Source organism: Chelonoidis abingdonii, chromosome 20 (assembly GCF_003597395.2).
Source record: "Chelonoidis abingdonii isolate Lonesome George chromosome 20, CheloAbing_2.0, whole genome shotgun sequence".
In the NCBI taxonomy this organism is placed as follows: domain Eukaryota; kingdom Metazoa; phylum Chordata; order Testudines; family Testudinidae; genus Chelonoidis; species Chelonoidis abingdonii.
In genome coordinates this window covers 20989152-21008971 of record NC_133788.1, presented here as the reverse complement: position 1 = coordinate 21008971, position 19820 = coordinate 20989152, and the positions used below count along the sequence as shown (strand labels likewise).

Sequence of the window (19820 nt, the reverse complement as noted above, 5' to 3'; positions counted from 1 at the left end):
CCCTATTAAGTGCACTATACATCTTTTAAAGTTTTTAAATGAAATACTATTAGTCTATCTTGCAGAACACCCAGAGCTTAGGGTAAGGGCCGGTCTAAAAAAATAAAATAAAATATGGAGATATACCTATCCCATAGAACTGGAAGGGACCTTGGGTCCAGCCCCCTGCCTTCACTAGCAGGACGAAGTATTGATTTTGCCTCCATCTCTAAGTGGCCCCCCTCAAGGATTGAACTTACAATCGTAGGTTTAGCAGGCTAATGCTCAAATAACTGGGCTATCCCTATTTTTTTACTATATTTAAAAAAAACGAATCTACATTATTTTAGCTGGGTGTGATTGTTTTAATTGTGAGGTTCCCGGGTACTTTATTTTCATAATATTTTTTCTTGCAGAAGTAAAAGACTGCCCAGAACTAACAGCTGAAGAAAAAGCCACTCAGAGGATAAAGGGTGAAAAAGAAGCTAGGGTGAAATCCAGCCCAGAGCTGATTGTTGAGGGGAAAGCCTGTCACAGCCTGGAGAACGGGGATAAGTTTATAGTTAGAGTTCAGGAGGATTTATTACATGTTTCTGTTGGGCTTCTGGCGCCACCTAGGCAAGCCCAGATGCAATGGGAAATGAGTTTATTCTTTTTGTGCAACCAGTCTCCCTGCTTAGCTTGTGCTCTCCTCACGAGGCTGTGCGCCTCCTATCATCTGTGCCTCACACAGCCCCCCCACCCTCAGAGACACATTGACCCTCCTCAGTCTCCACTAGTCCTGAGCTGTGCAGAGAAGGCGCGAGGACGGCGGAATGGAGCACTAGTCTGCGCTTTCCCGCCTTGCCCCCCCCTCGCGCGCTGGAGTAACCGCTTCCAACTGTTGATTTTTGGCGGGCTTGACATCAGCCTTCCCTCAGCCCCGTCCACTGGCTCTGGGCAGAGTTTCAGCCTAGCTGCTTGGACCCTGATCCTGGAGCTGGGTTTTCTCGCTTTTCTAAGCCCCGGGAACTGTTTTACCCCAGTTTCTCCTCAGCTCCTTGTCTTGTCCAGGCGCTTGTCCCTCAGTTGTTAGCAGTGGACACGTGTTTACCTCAACATCAAGGAAATAAAAGTCACTAAAATCAAGCACAGCACAGCAAGATCCGAGGCCATAAAATTAAATTGCAGGATTGTATGCTTTTTATTTTGCTTCATTTTACAAATCTCACACATTTATTTTCATTGATGGATTATGGAACCACCAAAAACTGTTTGAAACAAACTATTACAGATCTCAGGGCCAAATTCTGCCCTAATTTATGCATGTGCATCTGTCATTGATGTCCATGACATAAACTAGGTTATAAATTAGCTATATATATACAGTCTGTCTATCTTATGTATTAGGTAGGTGGGTTCTGATCCTACAAACATGAAAGACATAACACAAATCATAGTTAAGCATGTACATAAGTATTTGCAGCATTTTATATGCTAAGAATTGGGGCAAGTGATTAACGTGTTTGTGACTTTTATTATTATTATTTATTATTATTAATTTTAGTAATCATTTAGGGTTCCAGTCTGTAAACATACAAGAATATTTTTTGCTGGATCAGCCCCTATACAATACGGCCAACTCCATGTAGCATTGCTACCTGTCCAGGTTTTCCCAGGATCATGACTTTTTTGAGGTAGCTGTCCTGGGAAATCTGTAAGGGTACTCAGTAAACACTGCCAGCTGTCCAGTTTTATGGGTTGTCCAGTTTTATGGAAGTCCTCTTTTTTTGTATCTCAGATATGGCAACTGTAAACTCAAACATTAAAAATTATGAGTCAGGACCCCCAAAATGACAATATTGGTTAAAAATAATAGGATTAAAAAATAATAAATTTGCAGTTCTTTTTATTTTTCTTTAGATTTATGAGGTTTTAAGGTATATAGGACTTGCTTCACTTTTTCAAGCTTTTATCTGCACCCAGGCCTAGAAACATACTTTATTTATTTATTTACTTATTTATTTAATGAAAGCTATGTTTCTCATGCAGTCTCTTGATTCCAGTAGGTGAAGCTTCAGTAGAAACACCCAGTATCTCAAGACTCACAATAAAATGAAGAAAGTTGGCAACACTGCTTATATAGTACCCCAACTGCATATCATTTTACAAAAGTTTTACAAAACTCATGTAACTATCACATCTAGAAATGAGCAAAATGTAATTACTCTGTTATAGTGATTTTATGTGCACAAATATATGACACTAGATCAGATAGGATTAAAGCCATTTAAACATTTAAAGTGAAATTATGTACATGAAATAGCAACTCAAACTGTGTGGTCTAGGAATAAAATACCATGTGTGTATTCTAATTCACTGTTTCTACTTATAATACTGTCACAGATTACTCAGAAAGGAAGCATGGCAAATAAAAATTCATGTTTGTCAAATGTGAATGTACTTTAAAAGTTAATTTCTGTTAATTCTTCCCACAGAATCTCCAGTTTATAACGATGGATTCGGGTCATATCAAATACCTGCTGCAAAAGGGAAGTGTTTAAAGGTTTTGGGCCGTTAGAACAGGAAATTTATCTCTTTCATTTTCACATCGTGTGCAATGGGTGCACTGGCACTATTTTTCATAAAATAGTTAAACCTTCAGTTCTTATTCATAACCATCAGGCATTCCATTTTGATAATTAACTTTTCAGGGTTTATTATAGCACCACACTTTATAACAATGTTAAAATTATAGTTAAGTCATCACTTTCATTTTAATTCCCTATTTTCAGGGACTTACACAAAATTACCCTTTGAATTGAAAGTTATAATGATTTGTTTTCACTTCAAAGGGGAAGATTTTTTAGAACGTTTACATTTATTAAAAACAAACCTGGACCAAAATAGATGTAACTATGCAAAATATTTTATTTTACTTAAAAAATGTAATAACTGGGGCCTTGATCCTGGAAAGTCTTACTCATGTGGTATAATTTTATGCACATTAATGATATGACAGAAATCAATGAGACTACTCACACAAGTAAAGTTAGTGATGTGCCTGAATTGATATACATAAACTGTTACACAAATAATGAAGTGAAGCTGATGAAAAGCTGCACGTACTTTCGTTATATTTATAATGTGAATTAGAGTTTTTTTTCTACAGGCAGATTTAATTGAAATATAACTTTCACACTGGGAATTTGGAATAGTGAATAAATTATTGCATATTTGGATATTGTGAAAGAAATGAAGAGAAATTTAAGTGACAATTCATCTCGTAGCACAGCAGGTATCAACTACTTTTTATTACTGTACAATTTGAAAATAATTTTATCAATGTATTTACTCAGTTCTGCAAACACTTTCTACTAAGCCAGTCCTCTGTGCTCAAATAGAGTTCCACTAAATATGTACCTTATTGGAGGGTTGAGGTCATAGTGGTAGTATTGAACTCAGTGGAACCATTCAGAGAGTGAAGAGTTTAGCAAATGTGCAAGTGTTTGCAGGACTGGGGTTTTAGACTGTAAACTCTTCCCTTGTCTTCTTTATGAAGTACCACACTTTCAGGTGATATAAAATAAATAATAAAGATGATAATAATGGATAGAAATGTTAATTAAGTAATTATCATATACCCATTTTATGAATGGAAAATGTAGATTGTATATCCCTTAGTCAGAAGGATTTCATGGCTTTCCAACAGTATATGATACAGTTATTTTAATTTATATTTAGGTTGTCTACCTGTACCACTGTTCAATCAGAAAAAAAGAACCAGACAGCCGCTCACTTCAAATCCACTTAAAAATGAGCCAAGTACCAGCACTGTGACTCATAGTTATGACTTTTCTGCTAGAACAACTGGTAAATAAGATAAAAAAAACACACAGCATTTAGGGCAATTTTAATGTTAACTTTGTAACAAGATTTTTTTAAAGTTTTAGCCATCTTTATCTAGAGCTCACAAGCATGCTTTAAGTTTTCTGTAGAAAAATTCATTTTGTGAGAGAAAAATATGTTCTACTCTTTTCTGTCCTACAGTACATTTCTTTCTCCTCTGTATAATTAAGCCCTTTTAATATGTGCTTGCAGGGAAGTTGACTTTTTTCTGTTTTAGAGAATGAAGTAGAATGTTGGCATTTAAATGCCCCTTGAAATGGTGACCTTTTGGTTTTGGGTGGTTTCAACAGAAATTCAAGGTCCTTGTTACAGAATGGAACATTTATAGTGTGCTATTGTAGTCTGGTAAAAGAGAAATAATCTGTCCTCAATACTGTGTTTTTAAAAGGCTCTGACATAGAATTCTGCCAGGAAGATTTATTGTCATTATTGTTATCCCTACAGTTACTGCCTAAAATAAAAATTTCTTTGTGCTTACTACAGACAGTTCTAAAACTGGTAGCTTAAACATCAGTTAGAAAAAAAGGTTAATTAAAACTCACTTTGAAAAAAAGTTGTGTAATATCAGTCAACCAAATTCCCCACTGATCTGGGCACAGTAGTGAAATGAAGACAGACACATAGATGGATTTTAAATGGCCGGGTGAAACTTTTTATTAAACTTAAACACAGGGGAGGTGTGCTACCCACCCATCACCCATATTTTCATATAACAGGCATTTTAAGTGGTTCCAGTGTGGGGGTTACAGGCTGCTACCAAATAACCCATAACTTGGGTTATGCTTTCCTTGGGCTACCTCTCCTCCCATGACTCATCTTGCTCTGAGACCTACCAATCCCACTCCTCCATCAAGGGGACAGAGAGTGCAGAAGGGCGGGGACCTTCACCCACATGAGCCACAATGTCAGACCCTATCCCGTGAGACCAACGCCCATCAGCAAAATCCCATGTCTTTTACCTCTTGGAACCCTTATTTTATCCTTTTAATGGCACTGGAAACCTGCATGTTGTGTTGAATTAGCAACTCCACCAAGTATCTCTGTTAGATACTAAGTGCATTTCTGCCTAATCTACTGTGGCTTAGAGGTACCACGCGGAAGGCTAAAAAGCTCTCTGTGCCTCTGGCGATTGACCCTTATGAGAGAAAAAATTCCTTCCTGATCCCAAATGGGCAATTGGTGAGACCTGCAGCATTTGTCAGGCTGGATTCCCCTTCTTAGTTCAGTGTGGGTAGGGTGGGGCTGCTGGAACGGAGCCAAAAGAGGCTTCACATGGCTCATCCTCCTTATTATATCCCTCAAGCTGGGGGATTGAGACAATCGGTGTCCCTCCCCTCCAACCGGCCAAGGGGTACCAAAGACTCCAGTAGAGCATGAGCATAGGAGGAGGTACCTGGTGTCCTTCAACAAGTGTCCTCCCTCACTGCTGGGACTGTCCCTTTCCTCGCCAGCTCCATCAGTTCCCCCACCTGTTGAGGCAGGTGGCATTTGGTTTCTTATGATGGACAAAGCACATACATAAGTCTTTGCAGGAGAGGGCCTAAGTATATTTAGTATATATATATGTATTTTCAGTTTTTATCCATATGCCATCATTTGTCTTTTAAGAATTAGGGTGGGAAGTTGCAAAGCCAGAGCTGGCTCAACTACAGAAAACAACAAACAGTGGGTATGTAAAACCAAACTTTTTTGCCTTCTAGTTTTCTTTTAGTGACTTATTCATTTAATTATTTCATAAAATACAATTCACATTTTTAACCTATAATCAGGCTGCTACTCTGTCATTCTAACATTTAAAATGTTTCTTTGAAAGCCAAATAGAACCTTCTATGGCTCCTTCTCTGTTGAAAAAAGAAAACACATCAAAGCCTAATATATCAAATACTGGAAAGAACCTGAATATTTTGAGGTTAGTAAAATTTAGAATTTCTTATGATCATTAAACAGAAAAATACTTATTCTTATATGTTTCCATGTTCTTATAACATTCAAAAGAAACTTTCTGAGTCTCAGATCATTGCCATGCTCCCCAGCCTATATTCTAATTCTGAGCCAATATCCATTGAAATCAATGTAAACCTTTCCTCTGACTGCAGTACGCTTTGTATCAGGCATAAAAGCCTACTCCTGCAGTCTTTACACAGGCAGCACTCTAATAATCAATGAAAATTTCCCTTCCAGACAACTCTGAGTTGGCAATGTTGCTTATCTAATTTGTCTTTTAACTAATAGTTTATTTCTAATGGTATATTAGCCTCTTTGGGCATGAATACCAGCTATGTATACTGCAAATTTTGTACACTTTCAAACTGAATTTGCATTTTTATTTCAATAGTTCCAATTCAGCAAAACATTGTCTATTTGCTTTATCAGGAACTACACAAATAAATGCCTTGGAAATGAAAGGTGATCTATAGAGAGCCAGTAGAACTTCTAGGATAATTAGGAAGAATTCCAGAGTCCAGTTTGTTTCTTCTAATTTTAGATGTGATTTCGAAAAATAATTTTCAGTTGCAAAATCTGGATTCTTTAATGCACCTACCCATGTTAGTTGATAAATGGTACAAATAAACACAATTTGTTGTTAGAATCTCAAAACATATACGCACACATGGAAGGGTTTGTTCCTGCCTCCATACCATAGGCCATATCATGCCATGAATTTTCAAGCAAAACTTTTTAGCTATGCTGAATTCTGCTTAAAATTTGGTGTCTGATATAGCCTTATGTGATGAACTCTTACTGACTAAATTGGGAGGTGTTGTTGTGAATGAGGGCAATTATTGCTCATTATTTATACAGAAAGAAGTTTAAGCAAACTTGAAGCTTAACTGGAAAGTCAGTATTGAGCTTTATTACAATCCAGGCAAGTGGTTGCTTGGGGCTGTGCTTTTTTGGAGGTCCCACATCCCAGGGAAACACTCCCATCCACAGGATAGTTATCTTTTTCTATTTCCAGCTGCAAGATCAGTGAGAGAGTAAATATCTTTCTGACAAGACCTCCCTAACTTCAGCTCCAGTGGCAAGACTGGAGGTAGAAGCAGTTAATTGGTTTTCTTTACGAAGTGTAAGGTCCTGAAATCATAAGGCTAGCCTTACAGCCAATTGTAGGAGGAATTTTTGAGCAGTGACCCTGGGATGAGGGTTCACAAGGGAATTATTTTCTATAATTTGGAGAACTTGCATTTACAGTGTATTGAATTTGAGAAAATCATTTTAAGGTCCTGTTCAGGACATCAGTTAAGCACATGTTTAAAACCCATTGAAGTTAATGGGAGTTAAGCACATGTGTAAAATTAACCACATACTTAATCACTACCCTGAATAAGGATGAAGTTAAGCACATGTTTAAGCACTTTATCTGGGCTTAAAGAAATACAGGGTGTTATTTTAAAAAGGTCACAGAATAATCTATGTAATGTACTTATATACATATTGAATATGCAGGTCAATATTTCAATAGGTATTGTGATATTGAATCATATATAATGTTGCACTGCAGAGCAGAAGAAAAGAATACCAATGCTAACGTTTGGAACAGAAATGAGCATATGTCGTCAAGTAGCAGAATCAATTTGATATCTGATAGTGGAATCATTCGAAAGTTTGAGAATATCTCAAATAGTCTGAGAACTGTTCAGCAGCACAAACTACCTGACCATCATAAGGCATCACAGCATATTAAGACAACTGTAACAGGACGAATATGTTCATCCAAAGCACAATGGCCAGTTATATCCAGCACCACATCAAGAAATCTACAGGATCATAGTCCAGCATATAAATTTAAACATAATATTCAACAAAATAAAGTTAACGAAAAACAATTTGATCATGTTCCAGAAGACAAAATGATTCAGGTAAAATTTTGGGAAGTAGGAAGGGGAAGAAATTACAGGCCTCAGGACATTGACCAAGAAAATAATAAGGGGACAGATGCCAGTTGGGGGAGGGAAAGTTGTTTGAGGGCAGATGAAGCCACCATGAATTCTAGCTTTGGGAGGCCTCCATTAATTCAGCTTCGGGAAGCCTTGGAATTAAGATTTTCATACTAAAATAACCTAAAATTTCCAAACATTCACAAACAGTTACCACTATGTCCTATGATCACACACACACCTTGGTCAGCCTTCTACTCAGAGTCCTGGCCTTTTCTTAGATATATCCCAGGAAATTTGTTGAAATGTTGGCAGCAACGTTTTTGAATTGTGTTAAAGGAAGACATGCCCTCACTTTAATGTAATTTATTGAAATAATTTTTACTAGTGAAATAAAATTATGCTTCTTCAAGTCATATGTTGTGAGTAATGCAATATAGTGGTATATAGTGGTTCTTATTCTTCAGCTGTTTGTTGAATGGTAAAGAGTTGCTCTGCTTTTAGAAAAACTGGCTTTGTCTCCTAGTTTCTGTAGTTGAAGTTCTTTTCTGTAAGGAGAACAAATATATCTCTTGCTGAGTGTTGTAGTCTAGTTTACTCTTCTTATGCATTTACAAAACCTTTTTCAAAACTGTTGGCACACTTCATAGCTCTTGTTAATGCAGCTTGTTAATAAAAATAGAAATTCAGACTGATTTTAATCTATTCTGTTCTTTAAACCTCTATTTACTTTGGTACATCCCTCACACTTGCATTTCTTTTTTAATTTGCTAAATGCAATTTTCCTGTCAAAAATAGCACAAATTTAGACTAAGAAATGTTTCCATTACTTATGTTTTTAACAACAAAAATCCCATCGTACCTAAGATATAACTTTCTTTTTCTCTGTACCCCCATGTCATGCCCAGCATTCATAAATGAATGATAATTATCTATTTGGTCAATGTTGACTCACAAGGTAGTACAGTGTAAATCAGAAACAAAATAGCTATTCATTATTTATTAGATTTATTTGTGTATGTTTTAGACAACTGCTAGTCATGACTTTGTTTCTATCTGCTACTCAGTATGAAGTAGGCAGCACAAACTTGTGTGTTTCAAGTATGTTTATATTATTTTTTTGTCTTGTCAGCAATTGTTTTCCACTTGGCTGGACTCAAATCAGTGGTCTGGTGCCTGTCCATGGGATTTTGTCAAGTCTTACTTATTCTCTCCAATTAGTGCGGATTTTGGGACTCGTGCTCTGAAGTCATTTAGACACGTTAGAAAGTCCAATTCCTAAATAAAATCTTCATTTTATTAAATGCCTTTTGCATGGGTGTGGGTGCGAAGGAGGGTTGTGTGACCATTGTTTTGAATATAGGTACTTATTTATTTGAGCAGAAACAGTAATCTATTGTGTGATTTTTGTGATATCATAAAACAAGTTATATTGGACAGTGGTTTATTGTTGCTTTATTAATGTAAATAAATTAAATAATGTGTTCATTTTAAATACTGGATAATTAACATAAAACCAATGTGTAATTATCTATCTGACTTTAAAAACTGTAAAAGTCTCTATTTAACTTGAGTTCTCATCTTTCCCTGAGAGAAAGTTCCAGCATATCAATTAAAACTTAAAGAAAACGATAATTCTCTGCGAATTATAAGTGCAGTCATTGAAAGTATGAAGCATTGGAGCCAGTATACTTATAAAACTGCACTATTATTTGAAGTGTTAGGTATGTATAGTAGTTTATGCTATAGTCAAGAATATTGGTTGGTCAGTCCCACAAAGACAATGCCGTTTTTACTGTAGAGCAACAATAGTAAAAATATTTTAAAAACCAGTTCTCAATTTTTGATTAATATTTGACCCATTTTCCTTTTAATATTGACATGAGCCTCCAATTACTTTCATATCAAGACAATGGTGCATATATCAAAGATGACCAAAATACGAGCACGGCACCCTACAATATTTAAACTCTTCCCATCTTAATATTTCTACTATTGTCTTGATTTCTGTTATAATATTTTCTAGCCAAGGTTCAAGGGCAGTATAAAATGAATTGTGCTAATTTAATCAGTGGCTTAAGCTGATAAAAAGAGGTGTTGAATTTCCAGGGGATGAAAACTCTACACGGGTTTTGGTAGCATTGTGCAAAGCAGCCACAACTCCACTTAACAGGTGGGTACAAAGGTAAAGGTATAGAGGAGAGCACATCATCATGCTGAAAAGGGAAGATGGTCATGGTGGCTAGACAGTCTGCTGATATAGCTCTCTGAAGAAGTTCCTTTTGGTAGAATTCTCATGGGATATGATACAAATTAAAATTGCCTCTCTAATTTGTAGGAACCCTTACACACAGCAGAGGTGAAAACACTACATGAATCCCAAAGGGATGAATTTCCCTCCAGCAGCAAGGGGTTTAGCTGACACAAGAAAGTCCTCTTTACATCTCTCTGTGGCTGATTTGATTAACTGTGCCCACTATCTAAAACCTGTCTGTACTTAGAAAACTGATGAAGAATTTTATTGGTGAAGCTTGGAACTTTGTCTATAAAATCTGAACTCTTTGATAAAAGGATGAGCACAACCTAACTTCTTACATAAGAATGGCCGCACTGGGTCAGACCAAAGGTCCGTCTAGCCCAGTATCCTGTCTACTGACAGTGGCCAATGCCACATGGAGTGAACCTAACAGGTAATGATCAAGTGATCGCTCTCCTGCCATCCCTCTCCACCCGCTGACAAACAGAGGCTAGGGACACCATTCCTTACCCATCCTGGCTAATAGCCATTAATGGACTTAACCTCCATGAATTTATCCAGTTCTCTTTTAAACACTGTTATAGTCCTAGCCTTCACAACCTCCTCTGGCAAGGAGTTCCACAGGTTGACTGTGCGCTGTGTGAAGAAGAACTTCCTTTTATTTGTTTTAAACCTGCTGCCCATTAATTTCATTTGGTGGCCCCTAGTTCTTGTATTATGGGAACAAGTAAATAACTTTTCCTTATCCACTTTCTCCACATCACTCATGATTTTATATACCTCTATCATATCCCCCCTTAGTCTCCTCTTTTCCAAGCTGAAAAGTCCTAGCCTCTAATCTCTCCTCATATGGAGCTGTTCCAAACCTCTAATCATTTTAGTTGCCCTTCTCTGAACCTTTTCTAGTTCCAGTATATTTTTCTTGAGATGAGGAGACCACATCTGTACATAGTAATCAAGATATGGGCATACCATCGATTTATATAAGGGCTTTAATATATTCTCTCTTATTCTCTGTCCCCTTTTTAATGATTCCTAACATCCTGTTTGCTTTTTTGACCGCCTCTGCACACTGCGTGGACGTCTTCAGAGAACTATCCACGATGACGCCAAGATCTTTTTTCTGATTTGTTGTTGCTAAATTATGCCCCATCATATAGCTCCCTCTTCATATACCCGAGACACTAATCCACATTATATAAAAAGCCATCACAACATCAGTTAAGAGTGTAGTAGCAGACTTTCTGTCTATTTTTCAGGATTATTACATTTTTTAAAGAATTAAAATAATTAAAGCTTGAGATATTATTGAGGCTAAGAAACAGAAAGAAAATTTGCAATGAAAAATCCATCTAGCAAGGGTACCAGAATTCTGCAATAACTTTTTAATAGAATTAACCTGGGAATCAGTCCAAACCTGGAGTTCTTCTGAATTTGAATTATTTTTACAACTTATTCCACTTTTCACTTTTATTGATGTTACTTAAAAATAGAATTTGACAAAGGAAGCTGGAGATGACCAATTGTTTTAAGTGTTGGGGTGGCTGGGGATACCGAATGTAACATGAACTCATGGACTCTTTTAACTTGGAAATGTTGGTTACAAATTTTAATGGTTTATAATTGATTTGCATATATGAGTAAGTACAGCTTTAAGAAAACTGGCTCTCTCATGCACCAGTACCTAGGGAACTAATCAGTTTATAATCATGCTTACGAAAAGTATAGTTTTTCACCTACTTCACAGACAAAATATGTGAATTTACTGTTAGTGTGCCACATGTAGCCCTTAATTTACAGTAGAATTCCCACTGATGTCAGTGGAAACTGTGCTAGATAGATGACTGACATCAGTATGTTGCATAGTATTTTTGTCTATTGAATATTAAAACCAGTTAATGTTTGTAGATCACAGGCTTTAAAAGTGCTCTTATATTTACATCCTTGTTTACTTCTTGACATATTGTTTAGGCACACTTGATTCTGCAGTCACACCTGGAGCATATGGAGCAAAAAGTTTTGTCTTGAGAGATGGAAAGGAGAGTCTGCCATGTGTATTTTATGAAATTGTAAGTATTTTCTATGTTTATATGTGGTGCAGTTAGGAGGTTAATAACGTATTCTGTTAACACTAACTTCTAATGTATAAAATAAAGTTAAAAGCTGTATTGTTCACTTTCCATACAAAGTGAACAAACTGTTTATTGGGTCTGTGGCAGTAAATACAGTTGCAGTTCAGGCAAGCCCAAACCCGTTTTGCCAAAATTTGTTAAGAAATGTTTGTACAAGTGTCTTGGGGCTTTCTCAGATCAAATTAAATTTGAGAAGAGTTTGTTTAGGTTGTGGAAAGCTGGATTGGGATTTTGGAGGGAAACAAGTATAAAGCAGAGAAGTTATGGAGCAAAATTCACTCTTTTTCAAAGTGTGCTCTGCATATTTTTATTTGTAGTTTACACACACCAACCCCTTGGTGCTGCTGAGCTTTTGCAGTCCTCTAGAAAAGGTGTATCTGTTTGGGTTGCATGCGCATGCCTTCATAGCACTGACCATTCAGAAATGAGGCTATAAAAGGGCCATGCAGTTTTGGGCTTGCATAATTGCTTCTATCTATGGCTAGATGCAGATGTAGGAAAATTCTCTTTGTACCCAGAGAAGTTTTATCTATATAATTTGGCCAAAGTTCAATTCTTCTCACAAAGGACATATAGCAGGAAGTTTTCTGGTACCTCAGTTTGTTGATTAATTTTTTTAAGGTAATTTGTGCATACCTCAGGGTAGACTTGGGCCAAAGTTATTGTGGGTCTTTTGTCTGTTCACTGTTAAGACATCTTTTCATCTAGCTTTGTGGTACTTAGCAGCTTCCCTCAGAACATAACTATTTTCCACAGCACCCTTCTTATAATGGAACCACTTTTCCTAAGAGTTGTAGGGACAACAATTGAAAAAAGAAGAAGTTCTTGTGATGTAGCTCCTGTGCAGTCATGCTGCCAGAGAAGGTCAAGAACTGCAAGGGATTGTAGAGCTGACATAGCCCACAAACATTACCTAGCCTCCAGTAATCCCCTACTAACACTATTATTCTTCAGACATTTTGAAGAGCTTAGTTCATGTCAGAAAAGGGAATTAATTTTAACCTTTTGATTATTATGCTTTTGAAATAGGATCGTGAGCTTCCAAGACTAATCAGAGGTCGAGTCCATAGGTGCATGGGAAACTATGACACAAAAAGGAACATCTTCAAGTGTGTGTCTGTAAGACCTGCAACTGTTGTAGAACAAAGAACTTTCCAAGAATTTGTTAAAACTTCAGATGTTGAGATGAGAGAATGTGTGAAAACACTAAATGAAGTTTAAAGTAACGTTTATTTAAGCAATAATTTAAAGTTAAGATCACACTCCCGTTGATCAACAAGCATAAATGCTGCACATCTTGAGCATTTACAAAAGCTCATATTAAAAGTATTCTTTTATTAAATACTTGAAAGCACAATTATAGTATGTGTTATTTAAAATTAAAATAAAATTGTTCCGGTTTGTTTCATTATATTTCTTAGTTTATTGTGCTAGATTTTTTTGTTGTGTAGTTTGTTAGATTTTACTGAAGGAATACAGGCAGTTCTCAGCCTTACGACACAATTGGTTTCTTAAAATTGCATTGTAAGTCGGAATTCGGAACCACAATCTACTCCGTTCTGGGACCGAGTGTCATAAACTCAAAATCTATAGTCGTAAGTCGAATCAGGGTGTCCACGTAGAAGCGTTGTTAATTGCAGTTCTTTGTAACTCGAATATCATAAAGTCAAGGACTGCCTGTATTACATTTTGGTTACAAATACATGAATTTATACAGACTCAACTTTTAGCTAAACTAATGTACCCTGAATGTAAACAATGAACGGATTTCGTAATGTTATCATGGAAGGTGGAGGGAACATCCCATTCATAGCACAATTTCTCACCCTTTTGTCTAACATTGAGGGTACAGCTGTATGGCCCACAGAAGGTTGAACTGGGAGATGTCCATCTCCCCTTCCACCAACCCCACAGACAATCCATTGAAGTGTTAATAATTTAGCCTTAGCCCTTTAAGGGGAAAGGAGTAGGGGAGAATCACGGGGAGCTGGAGAGAGTGCAGAAGTATAGGGCCTCTCCATAGATGGTCTTAGCCTGTAAAGGATCTCAAAATGTCTGAGGGTATAGGGCTGAATACACTGCCCACTCTGAGGGGAACCTGTTCACCCAAATGATCTACAGGCTCATCATACCATTTCCGTCCCCTTGTGCATTGCCTGTTGGTTTCTCTATGAGAGGAGGCAATCTAGTCTCATGTCAGAAATTTACTGAGAATTAAATTAATTTTCTTGAATTCTGAATTATATGATCATTCAGTGCAAGTGTAAGTAACTGGAGCAAAATAAGGTACTAATTCCATCATTAACCTAAATGGCTTAGAAAAATCAGATAATCAATTCTAAGTGAATTTATTGTTGCTTTTTAGTACGTTTACTCCAAGAAATTATTTTGAGAAAATTTTTATTTCAAAATATTAACCATATATTTCATCTAGAGAATAAATGTTTTTTTAAAAAATGATTTTCATTGCTGATAAATATAAATTATATGTAGATCTATATTCTGATTGGCTGGGCTACAGCTGCAGAAGTTGCCTCTCTTTTTCTGGCTCTGCAAAAACCCATGTAGAAGTTCTTCTACAGGCTACCGTAACAGGCTTCATCCCAGAACAGCTCGGCAGTGCCTATCTTAGGTATTCATCTGGTCCCCATTACTGAAGTATCCAATTGCCTCAATCTTTAAGGTATCCAGGGATGGCTCCAGGCCCCAGCACGCCAAGTGCGTGCTTGGGGCAGCAAGCCACGGGGGGGAAGGGGGGCGGCTCTGCCGGTCGCCGGGAGGGCGGCAGGCAGGCTGCCTTTGGCGGCATGCCTGCGGAGGGTCCGCTGGTCCTGCAGCTCCGGTGAACCTCCCACAGGCATGCCTGCGGAGGGTCCGCTGGTCCTGCGGCTTCAGTGGAGCCTGCGGGAGGTCCACTGGAGCCGCGGGACCGGTGACCGGCAGAGCACCCCCTGCAGCATGCTGCCGTGCTTGGGGCGGAGAAATGTCTAGAGCCGCCCTGAATGTATCCTCAACATCCATGTGAAGTAGGGAAGTACTATTATCCCTATTTTATAGATGGGAACCGAGGCACACAGTAACAGTAAGTGAATTGCCCAAAGCCACGCAAAAGGTGAGAGAAAGAGTAGGGAACTGAACTTGCTTCTCCCAAGTCCCATGATAGCAGCCTACTACCAACTAGATTATATTTGTACAGGCCAGGTATCACGAACTATAAGTTTATATGCCTATGCTCCTATACACAGACACCTATATAGATTATTCCTATTGTTGCCATTTCCTTATCCCCTCAGTCTCTTCCCTTAAAGTAACTGCTGTGCATCTTATCTGACTGCAACTGTAAAACAAAAGCAAAGTCAGGAAAATAGTGAACAATATGAAGTATTTTATTATACAGTGTTGGTAATTGTAAATTTCACATTTAAAATAATTGAAATATTTTATTCAACAAGTCAAATACAGAAAACAGTTAATATTCTAAAAAGGAGGCAGCTAGTCAACGCAGAAACACAGTAATGGAAAATACAGCTTTTAGTTACACTTAAAAAATTATATATTTAGAGTAAAACTTGAACCTGATCCAGTAAATTTTGTGTTTTTTTTTAACAAGAAAACTATTATGCACAATATAACTCACAGACAATCCTCATTAAAAAAGTGATTTATCAGTGTTAGCAAATGTATTGGTAGTAATTCTCCCTATTTAAGTTCCAGAGAAACTTCTACAGTATATGCTTTGCTTACTCTGGTTTGAGTCGGTTACAGTATGATCTCTACCCAGAGTTATAAATTGGCTCTGAAAATGGACCTTTTACATGGCAATTCTGTCTACCCCATTTTAGATCTCATCAGTCTCCATTAAGTTTTTGTTATTTCCTTTCAATGTTTAAAATTATATAAAGGATGTTCAATATGGAAGCATTAGTTTCGCTCTTTCTTAGAAAGTGGAAGATACTGTGGAAAAAAACATGAGTTTTTAACTTGATTGTTTGCTCAAAATACTGAAAATAAATTTTCTATATGTAGTTTGGTATAGCAATATTGTAAATTTTAAGACTCCTACTGAGAAAATAGGTGAAAGTTTTATAAAGGAATTTCAAACTATACGTCCAATCCTGCAAACATTTAGGTAACTTTATTCACGTGTAATCCCACTGAATTCAATTGGATTACTGATGGGCACAATTATGCACCTGAGTAAAGTTATGTTTATAAGTGGTGATAGGATTGGCCCTCTGTGTCTACTAGATATATTATGGGTATTAATAGAAATCTAAAATTATTTTACTTTTGGTAAGCAATTAAATCTTTGCAAAAATGTTTTCTAATTTACACTAACAAATCACTTTTTCTAGTGAAACATTAAGTGAACAATCGTAAACATTACACAAAACAGAGAAAAACCCACAGAATACAATTTTTACACATTGTATAACATTTTTAGTGGTTGATGAGAATTTTTTTAAATATTGATCCTGTCTTGTATAATTGTTCTATTGTAAAGGCACAGGTTGGTTAGGAAAGAAAAGCCTGCATCTTTCTCTTTACTTTGTGGTTATGGGTTTATCATCTGTTTATTTTCTTACTTTTTGCCTTCTGAATTTTATATGAAGCTTTCCAATCTATTCCAGCAATTTATGAAATGAGCATAAGACACTACTAAAAATGCTACATGGTACATACAGAGAAGACTGAAGTCTATTCTGCCTCTAGGAGGGCAGAGGAAATTCCTTCAGCTTCATTTTTGTTAAATATTTAGAAGATATCGTTCCTTAGTTCTCTATGACAAAAACCATAGAGCTCTCTCTGTTTACTTTATTCAGCTGTGAAATATGTGTTTTTAAACATTTTAATAATGTAATTGAATTATATTATAAATGTATGTGCATAATTTGCCCTTTCGAGCTCATGATTATGTAACAGTCAGCTACTTTAGAAAATAATGTAATGCTTAATTAACTTGAGTTTAGAAGGCTTCACAATGTAAACAAGATTTATAATACTTTCATACATATTGGAATAAAGTAAAGTGATTGTTCTATCAGTTCTCATTTTCTTATACTTTCTCAACCTTTCTCTATCTGTCCCTTCATGCACATTTTTCAGAAAAGAAGAAATTCAGGAATAACTATTACTCAGGCTTCGGTAAATAACCAAGGAAGACTGAGAGACAAGGTGGGTAAGGTAATATCTTTTTGTTGGACCAGTTTCTGTTGGTGAGAGAGACCAGCTTTTGAGCTTACATAGAGCTCTTCTTCAGCTCTTTTTCCAAAGCTCTGTGTAATCTTGAAAGCTTGTCTTTCTTACCAACAGAAGGTGGGTTAATAAAAGGTATTACCTCACGCACCTTGTCTTTAAGATCCTGGGACCAAATGGCTACAAGAACACTGCATACAACAAACAAAGATGATAGATTTGATCAGTTGGTTCACAGGACAAAATAAAAAGCGGAAAAGTAAGGTTCAGTATTAAAATATAATCTAAGAGGTTCAGATCTTTACTAGTATATATTAAAAATAAATAACATCCTTATGACCTAGGTACTGGATAGGAATTTTACCATAATTTTGAAGGAGAAATATGGCAATGGAGTAATATTAGAACCCAATCATTCTTTTGTTTAAGGCATGTGGTGCATTTGTTTGAGTCCTTGGTGGTAATGAAACCAAAAATGCCATTGCTGGAACTAGACTTCATAAATTTCACACAAAAAATACCCATCAGATGTGACTTTTCTAGTCAACATTACATTGGATGATACTGAGTCAAAGTCTGCCACACATACTCACATTGAGCAGTATTTTACTTCACAAGAAATCACATTTCATGGAGCAACATACTAGTCAGCATGAGTAAGGCCATCATACTCTGGCCCTTTCTGCCTTGCATCATGATGAAATGTCCACAGGTACTTTTGCCATTGGACACATATGTTTTATAAATGAAGTCTTTACCTTACAGACTTACAAAACCCCCTAAACTATAAATAATTATATACAATTCCATGCAAAATCATAATTTAAACACTATGGTAAAACAAATGCACTTCTTTTAATATACTTCTCTTTTTTAAGCTATTTTAGTATTGGGCCTTTTGAAAAGGTTAGCTCTCTTTAGCAAAAACTTAGCTAAAATGTATAGCAATCACTGTGGAGGCTATACTTCCCAATTGCTAGACCAGTACTAAAACATGTGCCTACATACTACAATATTCAGGCACAATCCTAACATGCATTGATTAAAAACAAACAAACAAAAGAACTTGCATACATCTTTCTTCATAGGTAAGCTTCATTTTAGGCTCTGGTTACTAGCAGGCTTTTTCCCCACTCATAATAACTATAACAAAATATCATTATCAGATTTAAAATGATTGGGTTCATAAAAATTCTGACATTTAAAAAAGAGACATTAAAAGAGAACTGAGGCTTTTAACAGATTTACTGTTTTGAGACATAAAAGAAACTGTTTGGGAGGTAGACAGATGTTTTGAGGATAAACAGATTTTTTGACTAAGGCATTAAGCCATTATAAGTTTAGAGCAGCATAAAGGCTGCTAATTAGTTTTATTTCAATTCCAGAGTGTTAGCTTCTCATGCTTACGGAAGACTATCAGTGCACTTTTGGTCTCTGTGATCTGACCCTCTCTCTCCCTCTATTTTTTTTTTTTTTAGCCATAATGCTAAAAGGAAGTGCTATAATACTTTCTGCCCATTGATTAACAGGAATGTTTTGCTGTTAAATACTAATAAAATACTATAAAATAGTAGGTATTGGAGTTGGAGATATGTACTCTTTTGGTGCATATTTTGCAAAGAATGGTAAAAAGACAGATAACATGACTCCAACAATTGCCAACATGTACCCCCATCCAATCTGGCAGTCTCCTGCATTGTATATGCTTGAATTCTCACAGAATTTCTTCATTGTAGCAGAGCTGAGGCCAAAAGGATAAACCAAAAGTCCAAATGCCATGATGAATACTAGAAAAAAAAGAGAGCAATTTTTAATAAACATTGAATTCCCGTGAAAAATATTTCTTATGTTCAACGGCCAAATCTTGATTCAGTGCAGGTCAATGGCAAAATTTCCACTGACTTAAAAAAGACTATGATTTGTCTCAGATTTTTTGGGATATATTTTGTGATACAGTAGCATGTATGCAGATAAGCGCAAGGTAGAATGAAAAGGTGGTACAGATAACACATAGCTCAAGCCCTTTCTTGACATGGCAGCACTCGATTTGCTCCCTGAAATTGTTTATTCTGTTGTTACTGCGGGTTCTTTGTTTACCCCTAGTTTAGGCCATACTAGACCTCTGTAGTTGTAGGGAGGAATTTTACTGAGAACATCAGGAATGATATATAATGATATATAATTACATGGTGAATGTGTGCAAAGATGTAGATATTTTCAAATACCTTAGGGGTATTCAGTGGTGCAAGCAGGCCTGTATGGTCAGTATGCCAAACCATTAAGACATTTATTGCCAGTACACTGTACCAGAAAGACACAGTTTCTTAGTGTATTCACTAAGCGTATTCACTTAGTGTATTCACAGGCAGAAATCGTGGAAAAACAACACCGCTTGCCTCATAACCTAAGTCGTGCAGAACGCAATGCCATCCACAGCCTCAGAAACCACCCTGACATTATCATCAAAGAGGCTGATAAAGGAGGTGCTGT

General features: G+C 36.6%; 2 protein-coding genes across 2 annotated transcripts in view; one reads left to right on the top strand and one right to left on the bottom strand.

Annotated features, from left to right (window-relative positions):
- Nucleotides 1-3213: 3213 nt before the first annotated feature.
- SPATA22 (spermatogenesis associated 22) lies at nucleotides 3214-13355 on the top strand. The gene is made up of 8 exons (XM_032785792.1): nucleotides 3214-3256; nucleotides 3703-3831; nucleotides 5476-5536; nucleotides 5681-5776; nucleotides 7370-7727; nucleotides 9340-9469; nucleotides 11974-12071; nucleotides 13164-13355. The coding sequence occupies exons 1-8, from the start codon at nucleotides 3214-3216 to the stop codon at nucleotides 13353-13355; spliced, it is 1107 nt and encodes a 368-aa protein (XP_032641683.1).
- Nucleotides 13356-15498: 2143 nt separating this feature from the next.
- Nucleotides 15499-19820, bottom strand: part of LHFPL7 (LHFPL tetraspan subfamily member 7) — a 162721-nt gene continuing 158399 nt past the window's right edge. The window contains exon 3 of the mRNA XM_032785561.2: nucleotides 15499-19117. Coding sequence (XP_032641452.1) covers nucleotides 18891-19117 — 227 coding nt within the window. The 3' untranslated portion in view covers nucleotides 15499-18890. The remainder of the gene's footprint in view (nucleotides 19118-19820) is intronic.